Below are 23,469 nucleotides of genomic sequence, written 5' to 3'. Positions count from 1 at the left end.
GGTTATGCTGTGGGATAGTAATGTGTCTCATGCTTCAGAAATGGGAAGGCTGGCTATCTGTTTTCATCAGTGTGGGAAGGTCGTTTGGTCTGTTTCAACAGATTGGTCTGTTTTCATCAGAATGGGAAGGATGTTGGTTTGTTTTTGCCTTCATCCGTAGTGTAGGCTATGATGATTAGTGTTTTGATCAGAATTGGGTAATGCCTTCTGTGTCAAGTGAGGATTCTGCTCCCTTTTTGGCTGCTGATGTTTTTTTTTTTTTTTGGGTGTTTTGCTTCTATTGTTGTCTTTTCTATCCCTCTCTTCTGTTGGTTTCTCACCAACTGGAACTGGGTGCTTTTAAGCCCCAAACTCCTTTTTATTGATGTAATCTTTCGTTCCTTATTTGTTTCATCAATAAAGTTTTTCTTTGCCGATAAAAAAAAAATTGTAAATTGTAAATATTCACATTGTATTTTGATATGAGTTTTATTTTTTTGAAGGTTAGTTGTATGTTTGTTATTTATTGCGAACATTCACATTGTATTTTGATATGTGCATTGTTTTTTCGAAAGTTAGTTACATATTAGTAGTCATACTAGCACAAAATATTGTGTACATAGAGATGTGAATGTTTACATTAATTCTGTAATATAAACAGGTAGTCGCATCCAATATTAATATCCACACATTGATGTAACGTTGAGTGTATATATGGCTCTATGAGGAGATGTTATTTATCAGCATACATTTGCAATGTAAAGGTATATATCAACATTTAGTGAGAGAATTTCAAAAGGCAGATGATTTAAGATTTTGAGAATGTGAGATTTTTTCTATGGAATAAGAGAGATTTTTTTCTAAAATAATGGTGAGTTTTTCTCCACAGATTAAGGGACCTAGAAAGACGGGATTTTTCCTAGAATGATAAATAGATTTTTTCCATAGAATAAGGAGTTGTTATTTTTTATTGTGTATTAACTTCAAAATGGAAACAAGAGCAAAAAAATTAGAAGAGTAATTTGGTCATATTATACCAAATAGGATCTAATGAAATACTCAAAAAGAATATGGGTTAGATTGAACATTCTTAAGAATGAGATTTACTAAAAATGCTCCTATTTTTTTTTTTGGGGGGAGGGGTCTGGTCCAAGATCTAGACTATAGGGTGTTGTCTAGGCTCTACGTGCCCACCTCAGGTCCTGTTTCAATCCAAACCGTTTATTTTGTAAGATTTTTTGTGTATATTATTTATACAAAAAATTAAGTCAATTTGATAATTGTAATTTATTGCATTTTTCTTTAAAAAAAAATGAACAATAAATGTATTTTTAAAAATAGATCATTTGTTGTTTATTTTTTTGAAAAGAAATACGACAAATTAAATAGGATAAAATTATTAAATTAATTTAATTTTTTATATTAATAATATATATAAAAAATCTTACAAAATAAATAGATAAGATTATCAAAACTAGACTCATGCTGCGCACCATAGTCCCAAACACCTTCTCATCCGTATGAAAGAAACCAAGTCTTTTTCTCGTATGAAAGAAACCCAGTCCTTTTCTCAATCTACACATAAGTGCATGGGTACAATATAAATTTATTACGTAGACCCTATTACTTTGTGTTTAAGAGTCCAAAAAAATAAAATAAGAAATAAAATTATATAGGGGCAATTTGGAAAGAAGTTAAAAAAGTTAATTTTTTGATTTTTTAAACTTTTTTCACAAAAAGTTACAAAAAAAAAAAACCACAAAAAAATCAGTTTTTTTTTTTAAAATAAAAAAGTTACAAAAAAAAAAAAATCAAAAAACCAGTTTTTTACCAATTTTTTTCTTAAAACAAACATGAAACTGCGGGTTATTTTGGTAAGCTGGTTAAAAGTGAATTTTTTGACTCTTTAACTTTTTTGAATCATTTCACATCTTTACTTTTTTTACAATTTTTTTCAGAAAAAAGCTAAAACAAAAAAAATTACAAAGTCAATTTTTAATTAACCTTTCAAAACAACCCTGCATATTCATACATGTGTGCGCATACACACGAACAAAACCAAACTTGATGAGCAAGCTACTATCATTTTATACGAACAATTCAATTCACAATTCTTTTCCTGTATTTTTCAAAAGATACAAGAAAATTCGTATCCTCCTTTGTCTCTCTCTCTCTCTGTGGAAAACTTAGCAAGGCACAGCTCTTTCACAGGGAAGAGAAAACAAAAGTGAAGAATTCAATTCCTTCCCGATCATCAATAACAACGAAGAAGAACAAGAAGAAAAGATTTGCTTAACCACAAACGTGCTTTTACACATCTTGTGTTATTTTTCTAGTTTGTAGAGGTGGAGGAAATAGGAGAGAGAAACCATCTTTGGGGTGGGAGTAAGAGCAAAACAAGAGAGATGACATGGCATAACAACTCTGAAGATGAAACAGCCATCCAAATAGTCTCGCCTTCTCCTCAACAAAATCGTGTTATCGATGCAGAAAAAGCCGGTGAAGTTCGCTTCATAACATGTCCTTCATGTGGCCATAATATAGAATTGCAAAATCGGGTATTACTATTTGTGTATTTGTTATCTATATTTATTCACAAGTAATTAAATTTTATTTCAATTTGTTTCTAATAAAAATTAACAATTTTTAACCTAAATTTTGAATAAATTAGGCGGGAATTCAAGATTTGCCGGGGCTTCCAGCCGGGGTGAAGTTTGATCCATCTGATCAAGAAATTCTTGAACATTTAGAAGCTAAAGTGTCATCAAATGCCCATAAAATTCATCCTTTAATTGATGAATTCATTCCTACAATTGAGGGGGAAAATGGAATTTGCTACACACACCCAGAAAAGTTACCAGGTAATTAATCTTTTTTTTAAAAAATTTATTATATTTAACCACATGAATTATATGCTTCATTCCTTTGGGTAGATCTGTTAGGTTATATTCATATTCATATGCCAACATATTCACTAGAATAGGCATCTGAGATGGATAAGTATTTTCATCTCATTGATATGAATTGGATAAAAAGAGATTTGGGAATGATTACCTAACTAAAAATTTATTCAAAAGTTAAATTTCTAGGGAGTAATTTTATTATCTATATGCTGCGGTAAAACACATACAAGTACATATTTTTGGACAAATTATATCCACAATCTTTATAATTCTTCTTTAGTGTCAATACCGTACCTATAATTCTAATTATATCAAATTTAATTTTTGATTTTTATATTGTGTACCATTTAATCCAATCAATAATCATTGTTAAGAATTTGGACATAAATTAATAGCAAAATTATCCATTCATAAAGGAATGAACCTTATAATCACTGAGAAGATAGTGAATTAACTATTTTATCTTTTGATTTCAGTTCAATTTCTAAAAAGACATTATTAGTTGAAATAAATTGACATAATGTAAAAAATTTAAGGATAAAGTTTGTTAGGGTAATCCCATATCGCCTGGGGGACGGACCGACTTCACCTTATAAGCGTACTAGTCCCTCAATATGTTACAACACGTTTTTCCTCGAGGAGGAACAAAGTCGTGAGGCCGATGGAGCTCCGCGCCCACCTCTCCAAAGCGGACAATATTGTGGCAGGCATGCAGGCGCCAGGCACGCGCCTTTGGCGCTAGAGGAAGGGCTTGTCTCTTTCCCCGTTGTTGCGGACCTAGTCCGTTGGAGGGTTATGTTGGGGCAATCCCACATCGCCTAGGAGGATAGACCGACTTCACCTTATAAGCATACTGGCCCCTTAACCTGTTACAACGCGTTTTTTCTCGAGGAGAAACAAAGCCATGAGGTCGACGGGGCTCCGTGTCTACCTTACCAAAGCGAACAATATTGTGGAAGACACATAGGCGCCAGGCACACGCATTTATACTGATGGGCATAGCCCCAGAAGGCCTAGCCCATGGCACAGGAAGGCCCAATCCACCTTTGTCCTAAGCCTCTCAGACAGTTGCACGGACTAAAGCCCAACAACCATGAGAAGTCGATGTTGGCCCAGGTCCAATAGCATTTGGACACCTGTCAGAAAGGGAGTCAGCCACGTAGCAGTGTTATTGAGCTCAAGCATCAAGCATTAAATGAGGCTGTCATGGCATTAAATGCAACAAGACCTCTCGCTCCCGGGTATGGTGAAACTACCATGACTGACGGTGAGTAAACCTTAGACTTTCGGCCAATAAGACAGCTTGAATGGACAAGGAAATGATTGGTAAAAGATATAAGGAAGCTTGTGGAGAATGTTAAAGACAACAAGTATTATCTTCTTCCCTCTCTTTCATGATTTATTCTCTAGTCATTTTCCTCCGATCACTTCTTATCTAACTTAACCATCGGAGCGTCCACGTGAAGAAACCAATCTAGTCTTGGTACCTTCCTACCGGACCTTTTGCAGGCACGTATCAAGAAGACGAAGGCCAGCAGACCCATGGAACACATGGATCAGTCCGACCCATCTTCCTTTGACCGTATTGTATTTTCAGTTGGCACCGTCTGTGGGAACAACCACTAGTTGACAATTGTGTTCATTGTCACAGGAGGAAGTTCCACCATCACCTATCTTTTGTGTCAGAGTGGGTGGTTATGATGAGATCCATAGTTTCACAACACAATGTTGGTAACCCCCAAGTTGAGTCCTCCAACCCAAACAACCCACCTCCATATTTCACTGAACTCATTAACAGCATCAACCGCTTAGCCGAACAAAACCAAGCCCTGATTAGCACTTTGCTCCAACGTGACTTAGCTATCCCTCCCCTTCCACCGCAAGAAATTCCTCCAACCTCGGAACAAGTTCACCATCATCATCCCTTCCAACCACATGTGTCCTAAGGGTTGTTCCCGCCCTTCACCCCACAAGCTCAACCAACGAATCTTGAAGGTCTGCACACCCCTCGTCCAGGCTGGCAGCTTTACCAGGAAGAACCCCCAATCTTCTACAATTACCCTCCACAGCACCGCGCTGCTATCCATGAGGAAGAAGCTAGCAGTGTTCAACCCTCGCTTCATGCTGGAGGGGAAAATGCAGGGCTGGCCCTGAGTTTCCAGGAGCCTAAGACGAAATAATTTTTTGGGGCCTTTTTAGATATTTATAAAAAAATAAAAATAAAAATCACTCTGTTTGGTTTAGAGTTTTCAAAAATAATTGCTTGAGTTTGCAATTCGTAATTTTTTTTATATTTTTTGTATTTGGTAACTTTAAAAAAAATATATAAATATTATAGTTTTTAAGCGTATCTAAATTAGATGTATCTACAAAATAAATAAATAAAAATTGTGTAAAATATCTTTTTTAAAAAATACTAAAAAACACATAATTGGGCCATAAAGAGAGAAAAAAATTGACCACACAAAATTAGGCTAACGACTAATACATATACATATATTTTATATTTTATTTTTTTAATTGGACTAACAACTAAACCTTATAAATATTTTTTAATTGGGTCTTTTATCAATTGGGCCAAATAGATTTTTTGAGGCCCCCTTTAAAATGGCCTAAATTAAAAAAAATTGGGCCATTTTAAGTTTTTAATATAGTGCAAGACTAAATTTAAGGCCTTTTTCTTGGGCCTAATTTTTAGGGCCCTAGGCATAGGCCTTACTAGCCTTAGCCCAGGGCCAGCCCTGGGAAAATGCTCCTGTTTGGGACGAAGAACTACGGGCCATAAAGCTCCAGCTCCAAGGAGTCATGCAAAACATGTAGAGCAGACCTTTTTCCACCGTGAACTCCCACTTCACCATTTCCATTAGGGACAAACCTCTACCCACTAAGTTCAAAATGCCGTCGATTGACACCTTTGATGGTACAATCGATCCGGTCGACCATGCGGAAGCGTATAGGACACGAATGATCCTTCATGCCTTCCCAGACGAGATCATGTGCCGCGCTTTCCCCGTCACGCTGAAGAGGTCGGTGCGGCTTTGGTTCAGCCAGCTTTAACCAAACTCTGTCATTTCTTTTCACCAGCTCAATGAATCTTTCTTAAGCCATTTCATTGGTACTCAACGACAGCGATATCCAACGACTTAGTTGCTGAATATTTGGCAGGGGGAAGGGGAATCGCTGCACAGCTTTGTCACATGCTTCAATAAAGAGGCCCTACAAGTTAAAGAGAACGATGACAAGGTCATTCTAACAGCCTTTATGGCTGGTTTGCGCCCGTCGAATTTCCTCTTTTTCGTCTAAAAAAATCCTCCAACCACCATGGCCGTCCTCCTCGCCAAAGCCCAAAAATACATGAACGCCGAGGACTCTTTGGTGGCTTGCCAAGATTCCATGTCTAAACCCCCACAATCCAAAGAAAAGTGAAAAGAACCCAAGCCCAGGTATTCACAGTACACTCACCGACCTCCTCAATATACTGACCAACCCCCGTGTTCTGATTGACTGGATCCTACCCGTCCACCCAGTTGGTTCGAACGGTACACCCTTCTCAACTCACTTATAAAACAAGCCCTAAACCAAATTCAACATGACAACAACCTAAAATGGCCCCAACCATCAAGATCTTCTTCCGTTCAACGTGACCAATCCAAGTATTGTCATTTTCATTGTGATCACGACCATGACACCGAATATTGCACCAATCTTAAGGACTAGGTTGAGGACTTGATCTGCCAGGGGCACCTCAACTGGTTCACCATAGCCCGTTCCCACCAACGAACCAGGGGCGACCCCCTAAGACAAAACGACAAATGCACTCTCTCCAGGCAACCCGAACAACCCAGACGAAATAATGACAGGGCCCAACCATAACCCCGAGCCCAAAGAGGGCCCGCACGCTCATTGGGAGAGATCAGGATCATCAAGATCTGTTTTTCCTCTCCTGGCCATCCCCAAGCTAACGGCCAAATGGAAGTCACCAATCATTCTTTGTTAAAGATTATCAAGACGAAGTTGGAGGCCGGTAAGGGACTCTAGGCAGAAGAGTTACCGAACGTACTCTGGGCTTATCGGACGATCGTAAGAACTTCCATTGGGGAGACTCCTTTTCGCTTAACATACGGCATCGAGGCAGTCATCCCCGTGGAAGTTGGCCTACTAACCCCTAGGGTTATCCATCCCAATCCGGAACTGAACGAAAAATTTCGGAGGGTTGACTTAGACCTCATTGAAGAACTGCGAGAATCAGCCGCCGTTAGACTAGCTTCATACCAGCAAAAAGTGAGGCATCTCTATAATAGCAAAGTTAGACCCATAGAATTTTTTTTTATAAAAAAAAGAACAACAGTTTATCACTCCACAAATTTCTTACAAACTGTAAGCAATTCTTTACAAGGACAAATTCAAATTGAAAAATGCTCAGCTGTAATATAAATTGCCATAACACAAATTTCGACAGAATCCCCCTTTGTACTATAACACAAATTTCTTTACAAAGACAAATTAAAAAAAAACAAACAAGATAACCAAGTACCATGCTCCCAACATCTCAACTTGCTTTGCCTTTATCTCCTTCCTCCCCATTGGACAATAGATCTTCTTCTTCAATACCCTCATCTAGTGGGGTCTGGGCGATGTCTCCCTCTCCTGGCTTTATGAGAATGAAGTCGATGTCTAGGAAAAGTTCCTCTGCCCTTCGTTGGAAGCTCACCCACCCACTATCCCAGTAAATGCTCTGCTGGTGCTTGAAGTAGTCAGGCTATTGCAAGTTTTCTATTATTTCCACCCTAGTTTGCCCCTTCACCAATTCGGCTGTCGCCACATTTCAGGCACCAACCTCCACTCCTTCCCATCTGGCCAGACTTGTGGCTACAGCAACATCTATAGCTATTTGGAATTCTGTCAACTGTTTAAACTGCTCCACAGCTACGCCATAAAGGTTAGGGTAGACCGCTGTAGACGTCTCCGAACGTCCCGGGCAGGAAATCCCTCCCGTTTTTGTTCGTATAGGCTCACTACAGTTCAGGACTCAATGTCACGGTCCTGTATCTAATCTCGTAGAGTACAATGCAAGATCGATGAAATCATCAAAGAGTCCAAATTCAGCAAATCGTTTTTGAAAACAGATTTTTTGAAAGAAGTGCCAAACATGGACTGCTTTGCCAGATACAGAGTCGCCACCTAAATATTTTATTTTGGGAAATTTAGGAAATACTGACTCGTTGCCTAAGGCCACGTGTCCGTCATCACCAAAGTTGCCTCGGCTTGGGAACTTGGGTACGATTGGGGAAGGTCACTTCGTGAGCACCCCCGCTCGCCCGATCAAAGATCGACCTCTACTAACCATGATATCTAGTTTTGAAAACATTATGCGTTCTTATTCCGATTATTAGCCTAGATTTACTATGTGATGCGCACAGCATACAAATATAGACCGGATTGCCTGAATTGGGACAACACATCTCATGTTTGTTTTGAAAAATGGTTTGCTACTCGTAAGTAGGCTTAAAATGTAGATTTTGCTACCCTCGGGTGGGCTTAGAAAACAAGATGATTTGCCACTCTCAAGTGGGCTTAAAACTCACAATTGATGAATTGTTCCAATCCAAATAACCCAACCTTCACCCACAGGCATTCAGGCAGGTATACCACGTAAGCACGTAGCCTCATGGTAAGCATGCTATCATGGCAGTTACTCACACACATGCAAGGATGCTAAAGCATAAACACTTATCGAGTACTCCAAGCCAAAACAGAAGCTATGTTAGAAATCCATGCATGATCCTAACTATACATAAATGCCTAATGCAACACATGTAGGAATGTAATTACAATAGGTTCGGCTATTCTAAAGATGGCATGTGATGATGCTACAACTAACAAATATTCAATTTGGAATTGAAATACAAATGCAGTTAGTATGATGTGCCGAGCCCGGTGCATGCAAGATAGATGAATGATGCAAACATGCAAGCATGAGTATGCTAATTGAAACATGCCCTGAGTTTCCAGATGCCTAAGACAAAATAATTTTTTGGGGCCTTTTTAGATATTTATAAAAAATAAAAATAAAAATCACTCTGTTTGGTTTAGAGTTTTCAAAAATAATTGCTTGAGTTTGCAATTCGTAATTTTTTTTTTATATTTTTTTGTATTTGGTAACTTTTTTAAAAAAATATATAAATATTATAATTTTTAAGCGTATCTAAATTAGATGTATCTACAAAATAAATAAATAAAAATTGCGTAAAATATTTTTTAAAAAAAATACTGAAAAACACATAATTGGGCCATAAAGAGAGAAAAAAATTGACCACACAAAATTAGGCTAACGACTAATACATATACATATATTTTATATTTTATTTTTTTAATTGGACTAACAACTAAACCTTATAAATATTTTTTAATTGGGTCTTTTATCAATTGGGCTAAATAGATTTTTTGAGGCCCCCTTTAAAATGGCCTAAATTAAACAAAATTGGGTCATTTTAAGTTTTTAATATAATGCAAGCCTAAATTTGAGGCCCTTTTCTTGGGCCTAATTTTTAGGGCCCTAGGCACAGGCCTCACTAGCCTTAGCCCAGGGCCGGCCTTGGGAAAATGCTCCCGTTTGGGACAAAGAACTACGGGCCATAAAGCTCCAGCTCCAAGAAGGCATGCAAAACATGCAGAGCATACCTTCTTCCACCATCAACTCCCACTTCACCATTTCCATTAGGGACAAACCTCTACCCACTAAGTTCAAAATGCCGTCGATTGACACCTTCGATGGTAGAATCGATCCGGTCGACCATGTGGAAGCGTATAGGACACGAATGATCCTCCATGCCTTCCCAGACAAGATCATGTGTCGTGCTTTCCCTGTCACGCTGAAGGGATCGGTGCGGCTTTGGTTCAGCCAGCTTTAACCAAACTCTGTCATTTTTTTTCACCAGCTCGGTGAATCTTTCTTAAGTCATTTCATTGGTACTCAACGGCAGCGACATCCAACGACTCAGTTGCTGAATATTTGACAGGGGGAAGGGGAATCGCTGTACAGCTTTGTCACATGCTTCGATAAAAAGGCCCTACAAGTTAAAGAGAACGATGACAAGGTCATTCTAACAGACTTTATGGCTGGTTTGCGTCCGTCGAATTTCCTCTAAAAAAATCCTCCAACCACCATGGCCGTCCTCCTCGCCAAAGCCCAAAAATACATGAACGCCGAGGACTCTTTGGCGGCTCGCCAAGATTCCATGTCTAAACCCCCACAATCCAAAGAAAAGTGAAAAGAACCCAAGCCCAGGTATTCACAATACACTCACCGACCTCCTCAATATACTGACCAAGCCCCGTGTTCTGATTGACTGGATCCTACCCGTCCACCCAGTTGGTTCGAACAGTACACCCCTCTCAACTCACCTATGGAACAAGCCCTAAACCAAATTCAACATAACAACAACCTAAAATGGCCCCAACCTTCAAATCTTCTTCCGTTCAACGGGACCAATCCAAGTATTGTCATTTTCATTGTGATCACGACCATCACACCGAATATTGCATCAATCTTAACGACTAGGTTGAGGACTTGATCTGCCAGGGGCACCTCAACTGGTTCACCATAGCCCGTTTCCACCAACGAACCAAGGGCGACCCCCTAAGACAAAACGACAAATGCACTCTCTCCAGGCAACCCGAACAACCCAGACGAAATAATGACAGGACCCAACCATAACCCCGAGCCCAAAGAGGGCCCGCACGCTCATTGGGAGAGATCAGGATCATCAAGAACTGTTTTTCCTCTCCTGGCCATCCCCAAGCTAACGGCTAGATGGAAGTCACCAATCGTTCTTTGTTAAAGATTATCAAGACCAAGTTGGAGGCCGCTAAGGGACTCTAGGCAGAAGAGTTACCGAACATACTCTGGGCTTATCGGACGATCGTAAGAACTCCCATTGGGCAGACCCCTTTTTGCTTAACATACGGCACCGAGGCAGTCAGCCCCGTGGAAGTTGGCCTACTAACCCCTAGGGTTATCCATCCCAACCTGGAACTGAACGAAAAATTTCGGAGGGTTGACTTAGACCTCATTGAAGAACTGCGAGAATCAGCCGCCGTCAGACTAGCTTCATACCAGCAAAAAGTGAGGCATCTCTATAATAGCAAAGTTAGACCCATAGAATTAGCAGTGGAGGACCTAGTCTTACGAAAAGCAACTCTCGCCACCAAAAAACCGACTGAGGGCAAGCTAACAGCTAAGTGGGAAGGACCTTACATTGTCAAATCTAGGTCGTATCCAGGCACTTACTGTCTGTAAGATATGGAGGGCAGAGACCTCCCTCATCCATGGAATGCTGAGCACTTAAAACGGTATTTCCAATAACATGGAGTCTTTTCCTGTTGTATTGTTCATTTTGATGTTCGGACCACTCGTTCATTTTTGTCATTTTAATACAATGTATAAGCTTTCAATGGCAGGACTACATATTAATGACAATGATATTCAAGCCCCATTATTTGTGTTGTACATTTTCTGAGTGTTACGCTGCGTTAAACATGAAGAGCATAAAGAGCTTAGCCAAACTAAGCATGAAGAGTTCAGCTAAACCGCGCATGAAGAGCCCAACCAGATTGAGTCCTCCAAGCCTCTGCCAGACTGAGCACCAAGAGCTCAACCAGACTGAGTCCAGCAAGCCCCAGCCGGACTGAGCATAAAGTTTCCAGTCAGACTGAGCCCTCCAAGCCTTAGCTAAATTGAGCATGAAAAGCTCAGCTAGACTAAGCATGAAGAGCTTTCTTTCTCAAACACAAACTTCACCGGTTACAACATTGTTTCATTCATTAAAGTTTTACGGATTAAAATTACAAGTCACCAATTCACCTTTTGTTTTTAGACAAGTCCAATTGTTATGTAATCACATGGTTAGTGGGGCTAGTTCATTACACAACAATAAATAAATAAAACAAATTAATTTTTTTTTTTTAAAAAAAAGAACAACAGTTTATCACTCCACAAATTTCTTACAAACTGTAAGCAATTCTTTACAAGGACAAATTCAAATTGAAAAATGCTCAGCTGTAATATAAATTGTCATAACACAAATTTCGGCAGAATCCCCCTTTGTACTATAACACAAATTTCTTTACAAAGACAAATCAAAACAAAACAAACAAGATAACCAAGTACCATGCTCCCAACAACTCAACTTGCTTCACCTTTATCTCCTTCCTCCCAATTGGACAACAGATCTTCTTCTTCAATACCCTCATCCAGTGGGGTTTGGGCGATGTCTCCGTTTCCTGGCTTTGTGAGGATGAAGTCGATGTCTGGGAAAAGCTCCTCTGCCCTTCGCTGGAAGCTCACCCACCCACTATCCCAGTAAATGCTCTGCTGGTGCTTGAAGTAGTCAGACTATTGCAAGTTTTCTATTATTTCCACCTTGGTTTGCCCTTTCACCAATTCGGCTGTCGCCACATTTGAGGCACCAACCTCCACTCCTTCCCATCTGGCCAGACTTATGGCTACAGCAACATCTATAACTATTTGGAATTCTGTCAACTGTTTAAACTGCTCCACAGCTACGCCATAAAGGTTAGGGTAGACCGCCCTCTCTGACGTCAAGGTCTTGGCCAACTCTATCGATTTAACTATTTCCTCCTCTAAGGCCTTCTTTTCAGCAGCGAAAGCCCTCTCCAATTCAGCAACCAGTGCGTCTGCATCCTCCTTCTCCTTCAAGGCCATATCACACAACTCTTCATTATTGGTGAAGGCCTTCTCCAACCTTTCATTGGCAGTGGTGCAGGCTTGCTGGGCCTCACCAGTCTTCTTCTGCTCATTCGCCACTTCAAACTCCAGTGATACCACCCTTCAGCGTGCCACTTCGAGCTCAGCCTTGACGATCGCCAGTTCAGTAGCAACTTCAGCCTAGTTCATTCTGGCATACTCAGCCATGTAACTCTGCACCACTATCAATACCTTCATCTTCTTCGCCTTCTGGGTATAGGAAAGACCCTTCGTACAGGCACTTCGTGCTACATTCCTCCAACCTGCGGTCTCCAACCATACATTTTGCAATTATGCCTGGACCTCCTCTAACTGGGCCTTGAGTAACTCCACATTCATCTTTCCCCTCCACTACCTTGCCCAACAGAGCTGTCACTAAAGTCAACGCCTCTATCTGCACTACACCCTCATGAGGTCAGCCTCCGCAAATTGCGAGACATCTCGCACGGCTGCATCCTTAATGGCCCCCAGCAGGTGATCGACACTTGTCATAGCCTCACACAGCATCCTAGAGGGCTCGCCTCCATCAGCCACTGAGCGACTAACCAATGCATTTAGATGATGAGTGGAGGTTCCCAATGTCTCCCAAGTGGCGTTTGTCTCTGGTTCACTGGCTCGCTCTTTCCCTAACTGTTGGCTTCGGGGCAAGTCTGTTGGAGGCAAGTCTATTAAGGACAGGTCTGTCGATCGCTCAATAGTTGACCACCCTCCTTGTTCTTCTATCATGATCATTATCTCAGCGGTCGAAAGCTCAGCCAAGTCTCCCTCTATGTCCATTCCAGGCTTGGCTTCTCCTCCTTCGATCTCTTGGGCCAACTCTGCCACCACATTCTTAGCCTTCTTTAGCATGGGCCTTTCTTCACCACCTTCGGAAGTACCCTTCATCTTCTTCTTCAACGCCAACTCCACCTCCCTTCTATTTTCTCCTTCAGCGGATCCACTGGCGTTCGCAAAGGTGCAAAATTTCCTAAGTTTTTCCCTGCCAAGAGCTTAGGCTGCGGGCGGACAGACCTCTTTACGACTAGCTTAGGCGCTATGTCCAACTCTTTCTCCTTGTACCCTTCTACTATCGCCAGAATCTGTATCTCCTCGGCCTTTTAAGCCTTCTTCCTTGCCTCTACCTCCTCAGGAGCAGGATCTCTCTTGGCGGGCTCAGGTCCCAGGTTCAGGGTAAACAAGGCCGATGGCTTGATGAGGTCATCCCATCTCAGCCTCTCTTTCTCCTTCCACTCATTCACTTGTTTCACCATCCTCTCCATCGCCGCATCTAACCTTGGCTTTAATGACTTGGTAGGGATCTTCCAAATTGTGTGTACTTCCCTCCCGCCGTTCGCTGATACATAAAACCATTTTGGTCGCCAACCCTTCACCGATGAGGGCAGTCTCACCACCAATCCTTTTCCCGATACTACTTGTAGGGTCACCCATGTCTCCTGTTGCCCGGAGGCTTTGTAGCATGAACAAAAATTCATCCACTGACATCGCCTCCCTTCCGGTTCCCATGGCCACGAGATTACACAGGTGAACAGAATCTTCCATGCATTCGGTATCAATTGGCCTGGAGCCACCTCTAGTCGATTTAGCATGTCAACCACAAGTTGTAGGAATGGCAATCTCAAACCCCCACGAAGCGTCTCTTCGTACAACGCGAACTCCATCGGCCTCGCATCAGACAACCTCTACGTTGCTTTCGGAAATCTCAATTGCACATCCGTCGGAATCTGATATTTGCTGCGAAATTCCTCCAGATCCTCAGTCGTTAACGTAGACTTTTCTGCCTTGGTATGCTAGTGGTCAGGCGCCACTTGGCTAATCGGCTGGGCAGCCGAGATCATCGTCAATGAAATGGGTTGAGATGATTGTTCCACCCACCTTTCTGCTCTGTACTTCTCCGCCAAAGCCACTTTTTCGTTCTCTTCCAATGCATTAGACGCCACGGTCGGAGCTTTGTCTTGCGCAATTTCCCTCACGTTCCTGTAGATGGCTTCGTTTGTGGGGGTGAGAAAGTTTGCAAAGTGCAAGAGAGGGGAGTCGGATGAGAGGAATGAGGTGAAATCTAGAATGACTTGATTTTTCCCAATTAGATATGAAAATCGCACAAGTCCAAACGCACAAGGCTTTCTTGTATTCCAAAGGTCGCTGTTGAAATTTTCCAGTTTAAAAACAATTTCGCTAAGCGTGGAGGGAATGCAAAAGACAGATACCAGAAATAGCACGACATATCCAACCTTTTTAGCTCTAACAAATGTTTCAAAATCCTTATCAGCAGTCTAGGTTGTACCACGTGAGCGGCCATGATTATTCCCCCCACTACTAATTCTCTCTCTTCCTTTACGTCTATTTCCCGTTATATCATCACACATCCCCTTGCACCTCAAGCCCCGTGCGTCATCAACACCGTCAAAGCCAACCATCCCTATCCACGGTGGGTCACCTAGTTGGTCAGCAACCTCCACGGTTAGTCACCTCTACAGTCGGTGACCTCCACAGTCGGCTACCTTTACGGCCAGTCACCTAGTTGATTGGTCACCTCTATGGTCAGTCACCTCTACGGTCGGTTACCTCTAAGGTCGGTCAGTTCCACAGTCGGTCATCTTCATGATCAGTCACTTAGTTGGTCCGTACCTCCATGGTTGGTCACCTATATGGTCGCTCACTTAGTCAGTCGGCCACCTCCACGGCTGGTCAACTCGACGGTCGACTACCTTCACGATCTATCACCCCGCCGGTCGGCTGCCTAAGAGACCTTCCACCTTTGACTATTCGCGTTTGCTCACCCTCTTTTCCACATTGGGGAACTATTTTCACCTTTCTTATTTCCTTCATTGAACTAAAGCTGCACTCGAAAATGGGAGACTGTTGATGGGCATAGCCTAGGAGGGCCCATCCCATGGCCCAAGAAGGCCTAATTCACCTTTGTCCTAAGCCCCCCCCTCAGACAGCTGCACGGACTAAAGCCCAGTAACCATGAGAAGTCGATGTTAGCTTAGGTCTAATAGGGTTTGGACACCTGACAAAAAAGGTGTCAGCCACATGGCCGGCAAAGATCGTGCAGAATTATTGAGCCTAGACATCAAGCATTAAATGAGGCTGTCATGGTATTAAATGCAACAAGACCTCTCACTCCCGAATATGGTGAAACTGTCATGACCGACGGCGAGTAGACCCTAGACTTTTGGCGAATAAGACAGCTTGAATGGACAAGGAAATGATTGGTAAAAGATATAAGGAAGCTTGTGGAGAACGTTAAAGACAACAAGTAATATCTTCTTCCCTCTCTCTTTCGATTTATTCTCTAGTCACTTTCCTCCGATCACTTCCTATTTAACTTAACCATCGGAGCGTCCACGGGAAGAAACCACTCTAGTCTTGTTTGTAGGCACATATTAAGAAAACGAAGGCCAGCAGACCCATGGAACAAGTGGATCAGTTTGACCCATCTTTCTTTGACCGTATTGCATTATCAAAATTAATGAAATTAGAACTACACGAATTAAATTGACATATGAAGCAAACTATAAGTACTACAAGTGTAATTTCTGTTTGTGTTTTGGTAGACGATAATGTTCTAACATGTAATTTATTTTTAGCTTTGATGTCATGTTAAATTATTAATCATCGACCAATCTTAAAATTTGTCTGACTCACCTTAATAAACCAATAAAACACATGCACATATTATATTTTTTTGATAAACGACGAACTTTGAACATATAATTCATTGTATGTTCTAATATCATGTTAAGTTATTGATCATATACCACTTTAGAAGAGAAGGGAAAAAAAGAAAGAAAAAAGAAAAAAACAGAGGGAGGGGAATCATTTTATTATTATTTAAGCAAAAATAAAATGCATTAACTTAAAGTAGATAATTACAACATGTTCATTGGAATCCGAAGAAGTTTTATGATAAAAGTTATATCCTAACTAAATTAGCACTGACAACCTTAAGTCTTAAGCAAAAACCGTATCCCTAAAAGAAAGTTTAAAAAAACAAAACAAAGAAAGTTAAAAAAACAAAACAAAACACAAGAAAAGTACTAACAGAGCAACTGGGTGATTTGGAGAGCCAACCAATACAAGCCAAATTTTTTTTTTTTTTTTTTTTTGATCGGCAAAGAAAAACTTTATTGATAAAGCATGTAAAAAAGATACAAAACATCAATAAAAAGGAAAACTTCGAGCTGCTGAGGCTCCAAGCTCCAGTTGGTGAGAAACCAACAAAACAAAACAAGAAGATAAGCATAACAGAATTCCGGCCATGACTGGAAACGCAGTCTTCTCCCAGGTTAACACACATTTCTGCACCAAACTGAACACAACTGACCAAATAATAATAATAATAATAATACTAATAACAATAATAGTAAGGGCAAGTTTGGGAAGACTAAATAAGTGTACTTTTTGACTTTTTGTGAAATATGAGTTAGATTTGGGTTGGGTTTGAAGTGATGTGTTAGAGAGGTGATGTAACTTAAATAAGATGATGTGACTTAAATAGGATAGTGACTTTTTAACTTTTTGAATTTTTTGGAGGGTGCCAAACTTGGCCTAACTTTAACTACTAGAAGTGTACTATGATAGTATAATTTCGAGTCCTACCAATGTGCTTTCCTTATAGGTTTTATGTAGATTGCCATTAAAAAGTTAGAATTAGTAGGAAAATTATTTGTTTGTCTATGAGTAATGATCCACTTAACAATGGACAAGTATCATCTTGTCTCTTAATACAAAGGCAAAAAATATTGGATACCACTAAATTAGTTAATAAATACAAGGGGGAGACACCTTGATCTAAGAGCACTAAATAATTTTTTAAATGGTAAATTACACTGACACCCTTTGAAGTTTATATTTATTACAGTTCCCCCTTTACATTTGAAAAATTTCACTGATCCCCTATTAATTTAATTTTATGTATGATAATCATTACTGTGAGAGAGAGAACTGTTATGAAAGTTTAAACTTCATGAGACAATTTGTAATGAAACTTTAAATCTCAGGGAGGGTGATGTAATTTTCAAAAGGTGAGGGGAAGAACTGTAATAAACATAAATCTCAATAGGTGTCAATGCAATTTACCCTTTTTTAAATTAATGAGTGATATCTTACGTGAGACACACTATAGGCTACATTGAGAATATAAAATTTTCAATAATAGTAGGGATACTTAACTTTTTATACAACACTTTACATAATTATAAGGTTTTTAATGTATGAGACTTACACACATGTAACAACCTATAAATTTGTGTAAAAAAATTAAGTATTTATATTTTTACTGTAAAACTTTCTCTAGATTTTATGAAGTATTATTTTTTTGTCATTTGCTTTTCCTTTCCCCTTTTTAACGTAAACTTCCTACCCTATAAGGTGTCCTGTACACTTCGGGAAGAAAAATAAGGTCATAGATATGGTATGCTAAATTACTTCTGACCAATTCATTTCAATTATTTTCAAATATAACATCTCAAACATTGTTTGCCATTTTAGCTAGGAAAAATATACTTATAAAACAATGTCTTCTTTAGTTTAGTTATTCACTTTTGGAAAATAATAAACAAGCCCACTTCTAAACCCATTTTCAAGACCTAATAATATATAAGTGAAATGATTGGTTGATAATTAGAGAAGATATGAAAGAGAATATTACTTTTAATATTCTAATTGATTGTCACATCGTTTGGCTTGAAAATTAAGTCTAATTTTTTGTCTTGAATAACAATGCTCTTCACTTTTTGCAATGCATCCTTCAACGATATTCTATATTTTAGATAGCCACTTTCAATAACTATTTTTATTTTTTACTTTTAAATTTACACTCTAAAAAATAAGGAGATATAGAATAAATTAGTTTCTATTTTTTTTCTTTTTTTTTCCCCCAATGTTTAACAAGTGTAGATTTCCTCTCCAAATGTAAACTAGTCAAGAAGAGGAGAGACAAAATTACTAGAAAAAATATTACAAAAAAAATGGTGCAGAGTTAAGTTGGTTATGGCTGCCGAAATGATTAGTTTGGATATATATAGTTTCATTAGCGGTCTAATAAGGTTCGTCCATGACTCTTTCTTTTGCGCTGTATATCATAAATAAGGTTTTTTTTTTTTTTTTAATCAATCAAAAAAAAATCTTTATTAATGAAATTAAGAAAAATACATCAATAAAGGGAAAAAAAAAAAAAAAAGTGCAAAAATTACACTATACCATGAAGTTATGATAATGTCATAGTATGCCTTAAGGTTTGTATGCCTAGGGGTTGAATTACTCAACTTGAGTTTAGGCATCACTATGTGCATCAACTTGAGAAGGTCTGTGGTGCTGGTGTAAGGTCTGATGTTGTTTGGTCTTAAGGTCTGGTGCAAGTTTTCTTGTGGATTCATGCTGTGTGCTGCTGCTGCATGCTACTGGTCTGGGAAGCTGGTTGCAAGTTCTCTAGGCCTAGCAGTGGGCTATTGTGTGAACTGAAATGTGTCCCTTGCTGTGAGCTATTGTGTGAACTGAAATCTGTCCCTTGCTGTGAGCTATTGTGTCTGCTGGGCTGATAGGAATCTGTTGGGTGATTCTGGGCTGTTAGCATACTTGTTGCTACTGTTAGCTTGCCTCTGTTCTTGTCTTGTTTATTCCTCTTGTTTGTTTCTTGTTGGGTTTGTTCCTCACAAAATTCCTGGGGTTGAGCTTACAGGTGATTGGGCTCTCTTCTCGATGTCAACCTAGTTGGGATTGGGTTAGTTTGCTATGATGCTTGCTGCTCTTCCCCTCCTTTATTTGATATAATCTTATTTCTTGTATGATTTTTCATCAATAAAGGTTCATTTTTTTGCCGATAAAAAAAAAAATAGTATGCCTTAAAATATGTTTGGATTATGAATTTTTGTAAGAATTTATAAAAGAAAAAAGAAAAAGTGAGTGAAATATAACTATATTTCATTAATATTTCATCCATTTTTTTTTTTCCTTACAAAATTATTACTCAAATTCATTATCTAAATAGGGTCTTAATATATCATCATTTGTTCTATGACTCTGCTCCACAAGCTTCATTATAGCACCTTATGGATAGGCTATTATTCCCAAATATGAAGTGGACTAGTTGTCTGTCCACGACATTGCCATTTTCTTCAATAGCTTCATTAGATTTAGGGAATGACAAAAAGTTAATATGAGCATGAAGTTTTTGTAGGATATTTGACTTGCAGAATGACAAGGTGTAATATTTTGGGGAAATAATGTTTTAGTGGTAACTTACAAAAGTAATATCAGTTTCATGAAAAATTTTGTCAGTTTATCTTCTAATGTTGCAAAGCTTTTTGTTAATATGAAACTTTTTTTCTAAGTTTTACTGAAATGAAATTTCCTCTAGTATTATTTTATCTTAAATTCTCATATATAAGATGGTGTTCATGTTGCCCCTTTAATTTTAGAACAGTAAAACTTTGAACCGAGAAAGATTGAACCAAAAGTTTACCCAGAATGAAGATGAGTGGCTCAGATTCAATTTGTGTTGTGGGTGCATATAAAAAATGCATCTAGACCATTCATTCAAGTTTCTAGATAAATTTATGGATAAATAATCTGAGTATGTGGCGCTACTAATTTTAGAAGTGTCTTGGCAATGTAGGAGAACAACTTTTTTTTCTCGACTGATTTGTAATCAGTTTATTTGATTTCAGTTTTTTGAATTTATTTTTTTGGAAATTGAGTTTTTGGTTTTTCATATTTTTTAAATTTTAAGTATTTTTTTTTTTTACTTTTTTAGATATACATTATAAAAAAATTTGTGAAAAAATATTTTAAAAAATTAAAAAATACACAAAAATAAGAAAAATATACTGAATTTTTGTTTTTTTGTTTTTTTTTTTTGTTTTTGTTTTTGTGTTGTTTTGTTTTTTTTTTTTTGTGGGTATTTAGTGAATTTTTTAAAGATTTTTTTCATAAATATTATATTTTGAAGTGTGTTTATATATTAGGTGTGTCTAAAAATTAAAAAATTACATAAAATATTAAAAAAATTTAGTGAAATAAAAAAAAAAGTATGGAAAATAAAAAAGTAGAATTCTCTGAAAAGTTAATTTTGAAAATTAAAACAAATAGAGTGAATATGTTTAATAATTTGTTTTATTTTGACATAGCAAAAAGATGCCAAGTTATTTTATGTTCATTATTTTAATAGTAAAGACTTATAAAAATAGTTAAAAAATATTAAGTAAATAAAGTTTAAAGTAAAACTAGTAAAGTAATAAATTTAACATATCAGGTGGGCATTCTTTTTATATTTAAAGATGTCATTTATATGTTAATTTGACACCTAAGCCTTCAAAATAATTTGACATGAGTTGGGTGGAGATGCTCTTAGCAATGTTAAAGCTTGAGTTTATGCCAAATTTTGGTAATAACAAGACTTTTAGCTAGTTATTGGAGAAACATCTCTTGCAAGGTTTTAAATAGCGATATTAGAAGATTAATTGGTATTAGTCGTAGAGTAATAATATTTGGAGTATCGAGGAATGTATTTTGAGAACCGAGTAATGCAATTAAATATTTTGAAATCATTAACCACGAGAAATAGAATTATAACCGCCAAACTACTAGTATTGGCTGTGAACCCTCCACACCTGTCGTATCATGAAGCAATACATATCGCGGACATGCATATGATGTTGATTTCTACCGATATAAGTATTTGGAAATACCATATCCATATCGCATGATATGATATGTGTGTAATAGATATTTCAAAATGTTATGTTTTGCGTGATATAAAAATAGTTAGCTAGGATTACGAAGTAGAATTATGGCCATTTTGACTGAGTTTTCCCAAAATTAATATTGAAAACATTACACTTAACAATTTCTACTAAAGCTTACTCAATTCATAAAAATCTCTTATTCGAAAAAACCAAAAATGTATTTGAAAAAATTGTTTGGGAGAGGTCATTAATTGTATATATATAAATGCAATGCATATTTTGAAGATGTTCTCTAGTAAGACAATTCATTGTTCTTTCTTCTTCTTTTTATTATTATTATTTTGAAGTTATGTTAATCCACACGGCTCTCTCTCCCTCGCAAATAATAATAATTATTATTATAATAAGATTTTAGAAGAAGAAGAATTCCAAAGTAGAAAATTCAAACGGATAAGAAATTAACAGAATTTATATGGGTAAGTAACCCCTTGTCATTTTTTATTTTTTTGATAACTGAATGTCCGGACAAATTTACGCGCACCTTGACCATTTGTGTGTACTCCTTGGGATGTGAGGAGGTCAATCTTTGTGTTGTTTGTTTTTTGTTTTTATTTTTTGATCAGCAAAAGAAAAAAAAAAATTTATTAATGAAATCAACATATAGTACATATAATTTTTTTCTTATACAAGTTATTGAGCTAATAGATATGTATTGATCGACTATGGTTATTTAGTTTGATTTAATTCTCCTCATATTTCTAAATAATAGTACCGATTGACCAAAAAAAAAAAAAAATACCAATAACTAGTCATGTTAATGACAATATAACATTCAAAGTCACCATATATGCAACAAGTAATCGACTCCGTTCATTCCCATTTTAACATATTTCTCAATGTTATAATTTTATCTTTATCCAATTGATCATGACAAATTGTTTTCTTCTCTCTCCATGAACTCTCCAACTATGGTATGTAGGTGTAAGCAAAGTTGGCCAAATCCGCCACTTCTTCCACCGGCCTTCAAAGGCATACACCACCGGGACAAGGAAGAGAAGAAAGGTTCACACTAACGAAGATGGCGGTGAAACAAGGTGGCACAAAACAGGAAAAACAAGGCCAGTTCTTGTTGGTGGGACAGTGAAAGGGTTCAAGAAAATACTAGTGCTCTACACCAACTATGGTAGGCAAAGGAAACCAGAGAAAACCAATTGGGTTATGCACCAATACCATCTTGGCAATAATGAGGAAGAGAGAGATGGAGAGGTGGTGGTTTCGAAAGTTTTCTACCAAACACAGCCTAGACAATGTGGTTCAACTTCAAGCCTTTCAGATTCAGTGTTTGACCAAAAATCAAGTCATGTAATTGAGAATACACAAGGTTATGTGGAGGGATATTATAATCCAACTACATTGATATCCTATGATATTGGATTTGGAGGGCAAAATAAGGAAATCACACCTCAGCTAATCCCTAATTTGGGTATTCAAGGTGATGGGTCTTCATATATTCATTTGCCCAACAATGTAAGCAAAGTGAAAGTGCTTGAGAGGGAATAGACATGGCGGAACAGTTGATAGGGCAAACCATAATAAGGACTTGTTTGGTTGTTGTTGATATGATGTTTAATGGTTAAAAATAGGTTGAGATTGAATGGGATTGGCATAGGTATTTTCTTGGGTAAGTTGGATAGGCATTAACATTGTTTTCTTGTAGAAGTTTGTTTGTGGTTTGTATGTTGTTGGTAGGGATCATACAATGGAGCTAGTGTGCCTTTTGCACCCATTTATGTAATGGGGAGCTTTGTAATCAGAAAAAAACATATATAATGGAGAGATATATTGATGGAAAATGACATATACACACTCACATTTTTGTTGTATAAAGAGATGCACTATGGAATTTTACTTGTATTTATTAATGTGAGTTTTATATGATCAAAATATTTTACAAATCAATGAAATTTTAGAGTGTAAATTTTATAACCCTACATGTTCCAAACTTGCACTCAACAAGATTTTCAATGATTTGTAATATGTGGGTGGACATTGTTTGGGCCCGTAAATTTGACCACGAGTCTCGTTTTAATGATTCGAATAATTTATGTTATCAAATATTTTGCGTATTTCTTTA

General features: G+C 37.9%; 1 protein-coding gene across 1 annotated transcript; it reads left to right on the top strand.

Moving 5' to 3' along the window:
- The first annotated feature begins 2,088 nt into the window (after positions 1-2,088).
- On the top strand, positions 2,089-23,188 carry LOC114280933 (NAC domain-containing protein 73). The gene is made up of 3 exons (XM_028223340.2): positions 2,089-2,537; positions 2,651-2,840; positions 22,315-23,188. The coding sequence occupies exons 1-3, from the start codon at positions 2,385-2,387 to the stop codon at positions 22,893-22,895; spliced, it is 924 nt and encodes a 307-aa protein (XP_028079141.2). The 5' UTR covers positions 2,089-2,384; the 3' UTR covers positions 22,896-23,188.
- The last annotated feature ends 281 nt before the right edge of the window (positions 23,189-23,469 follow it).

Source organism: Camellia sinensis, chromosome 9, assembly GCF_055761805.1.
Source record: "Camellia sinensis isolate YWXY chromosome 9, ASM5576180v1, whole genome shotgun sequence".
Classification (NCBI taxonomy): domain Eukaryota; kingdom Viridiplantae; phylum Streptophyta; class Magnoliopsida; order Ericales; family Theaceae; genus Camellia; species Camellia sinensis.
The sequence above is the reverse complement of the archived record's forward strand: the minus strand, read 5'-3'. Positions and strand labels throughout refer to the sequence as shown.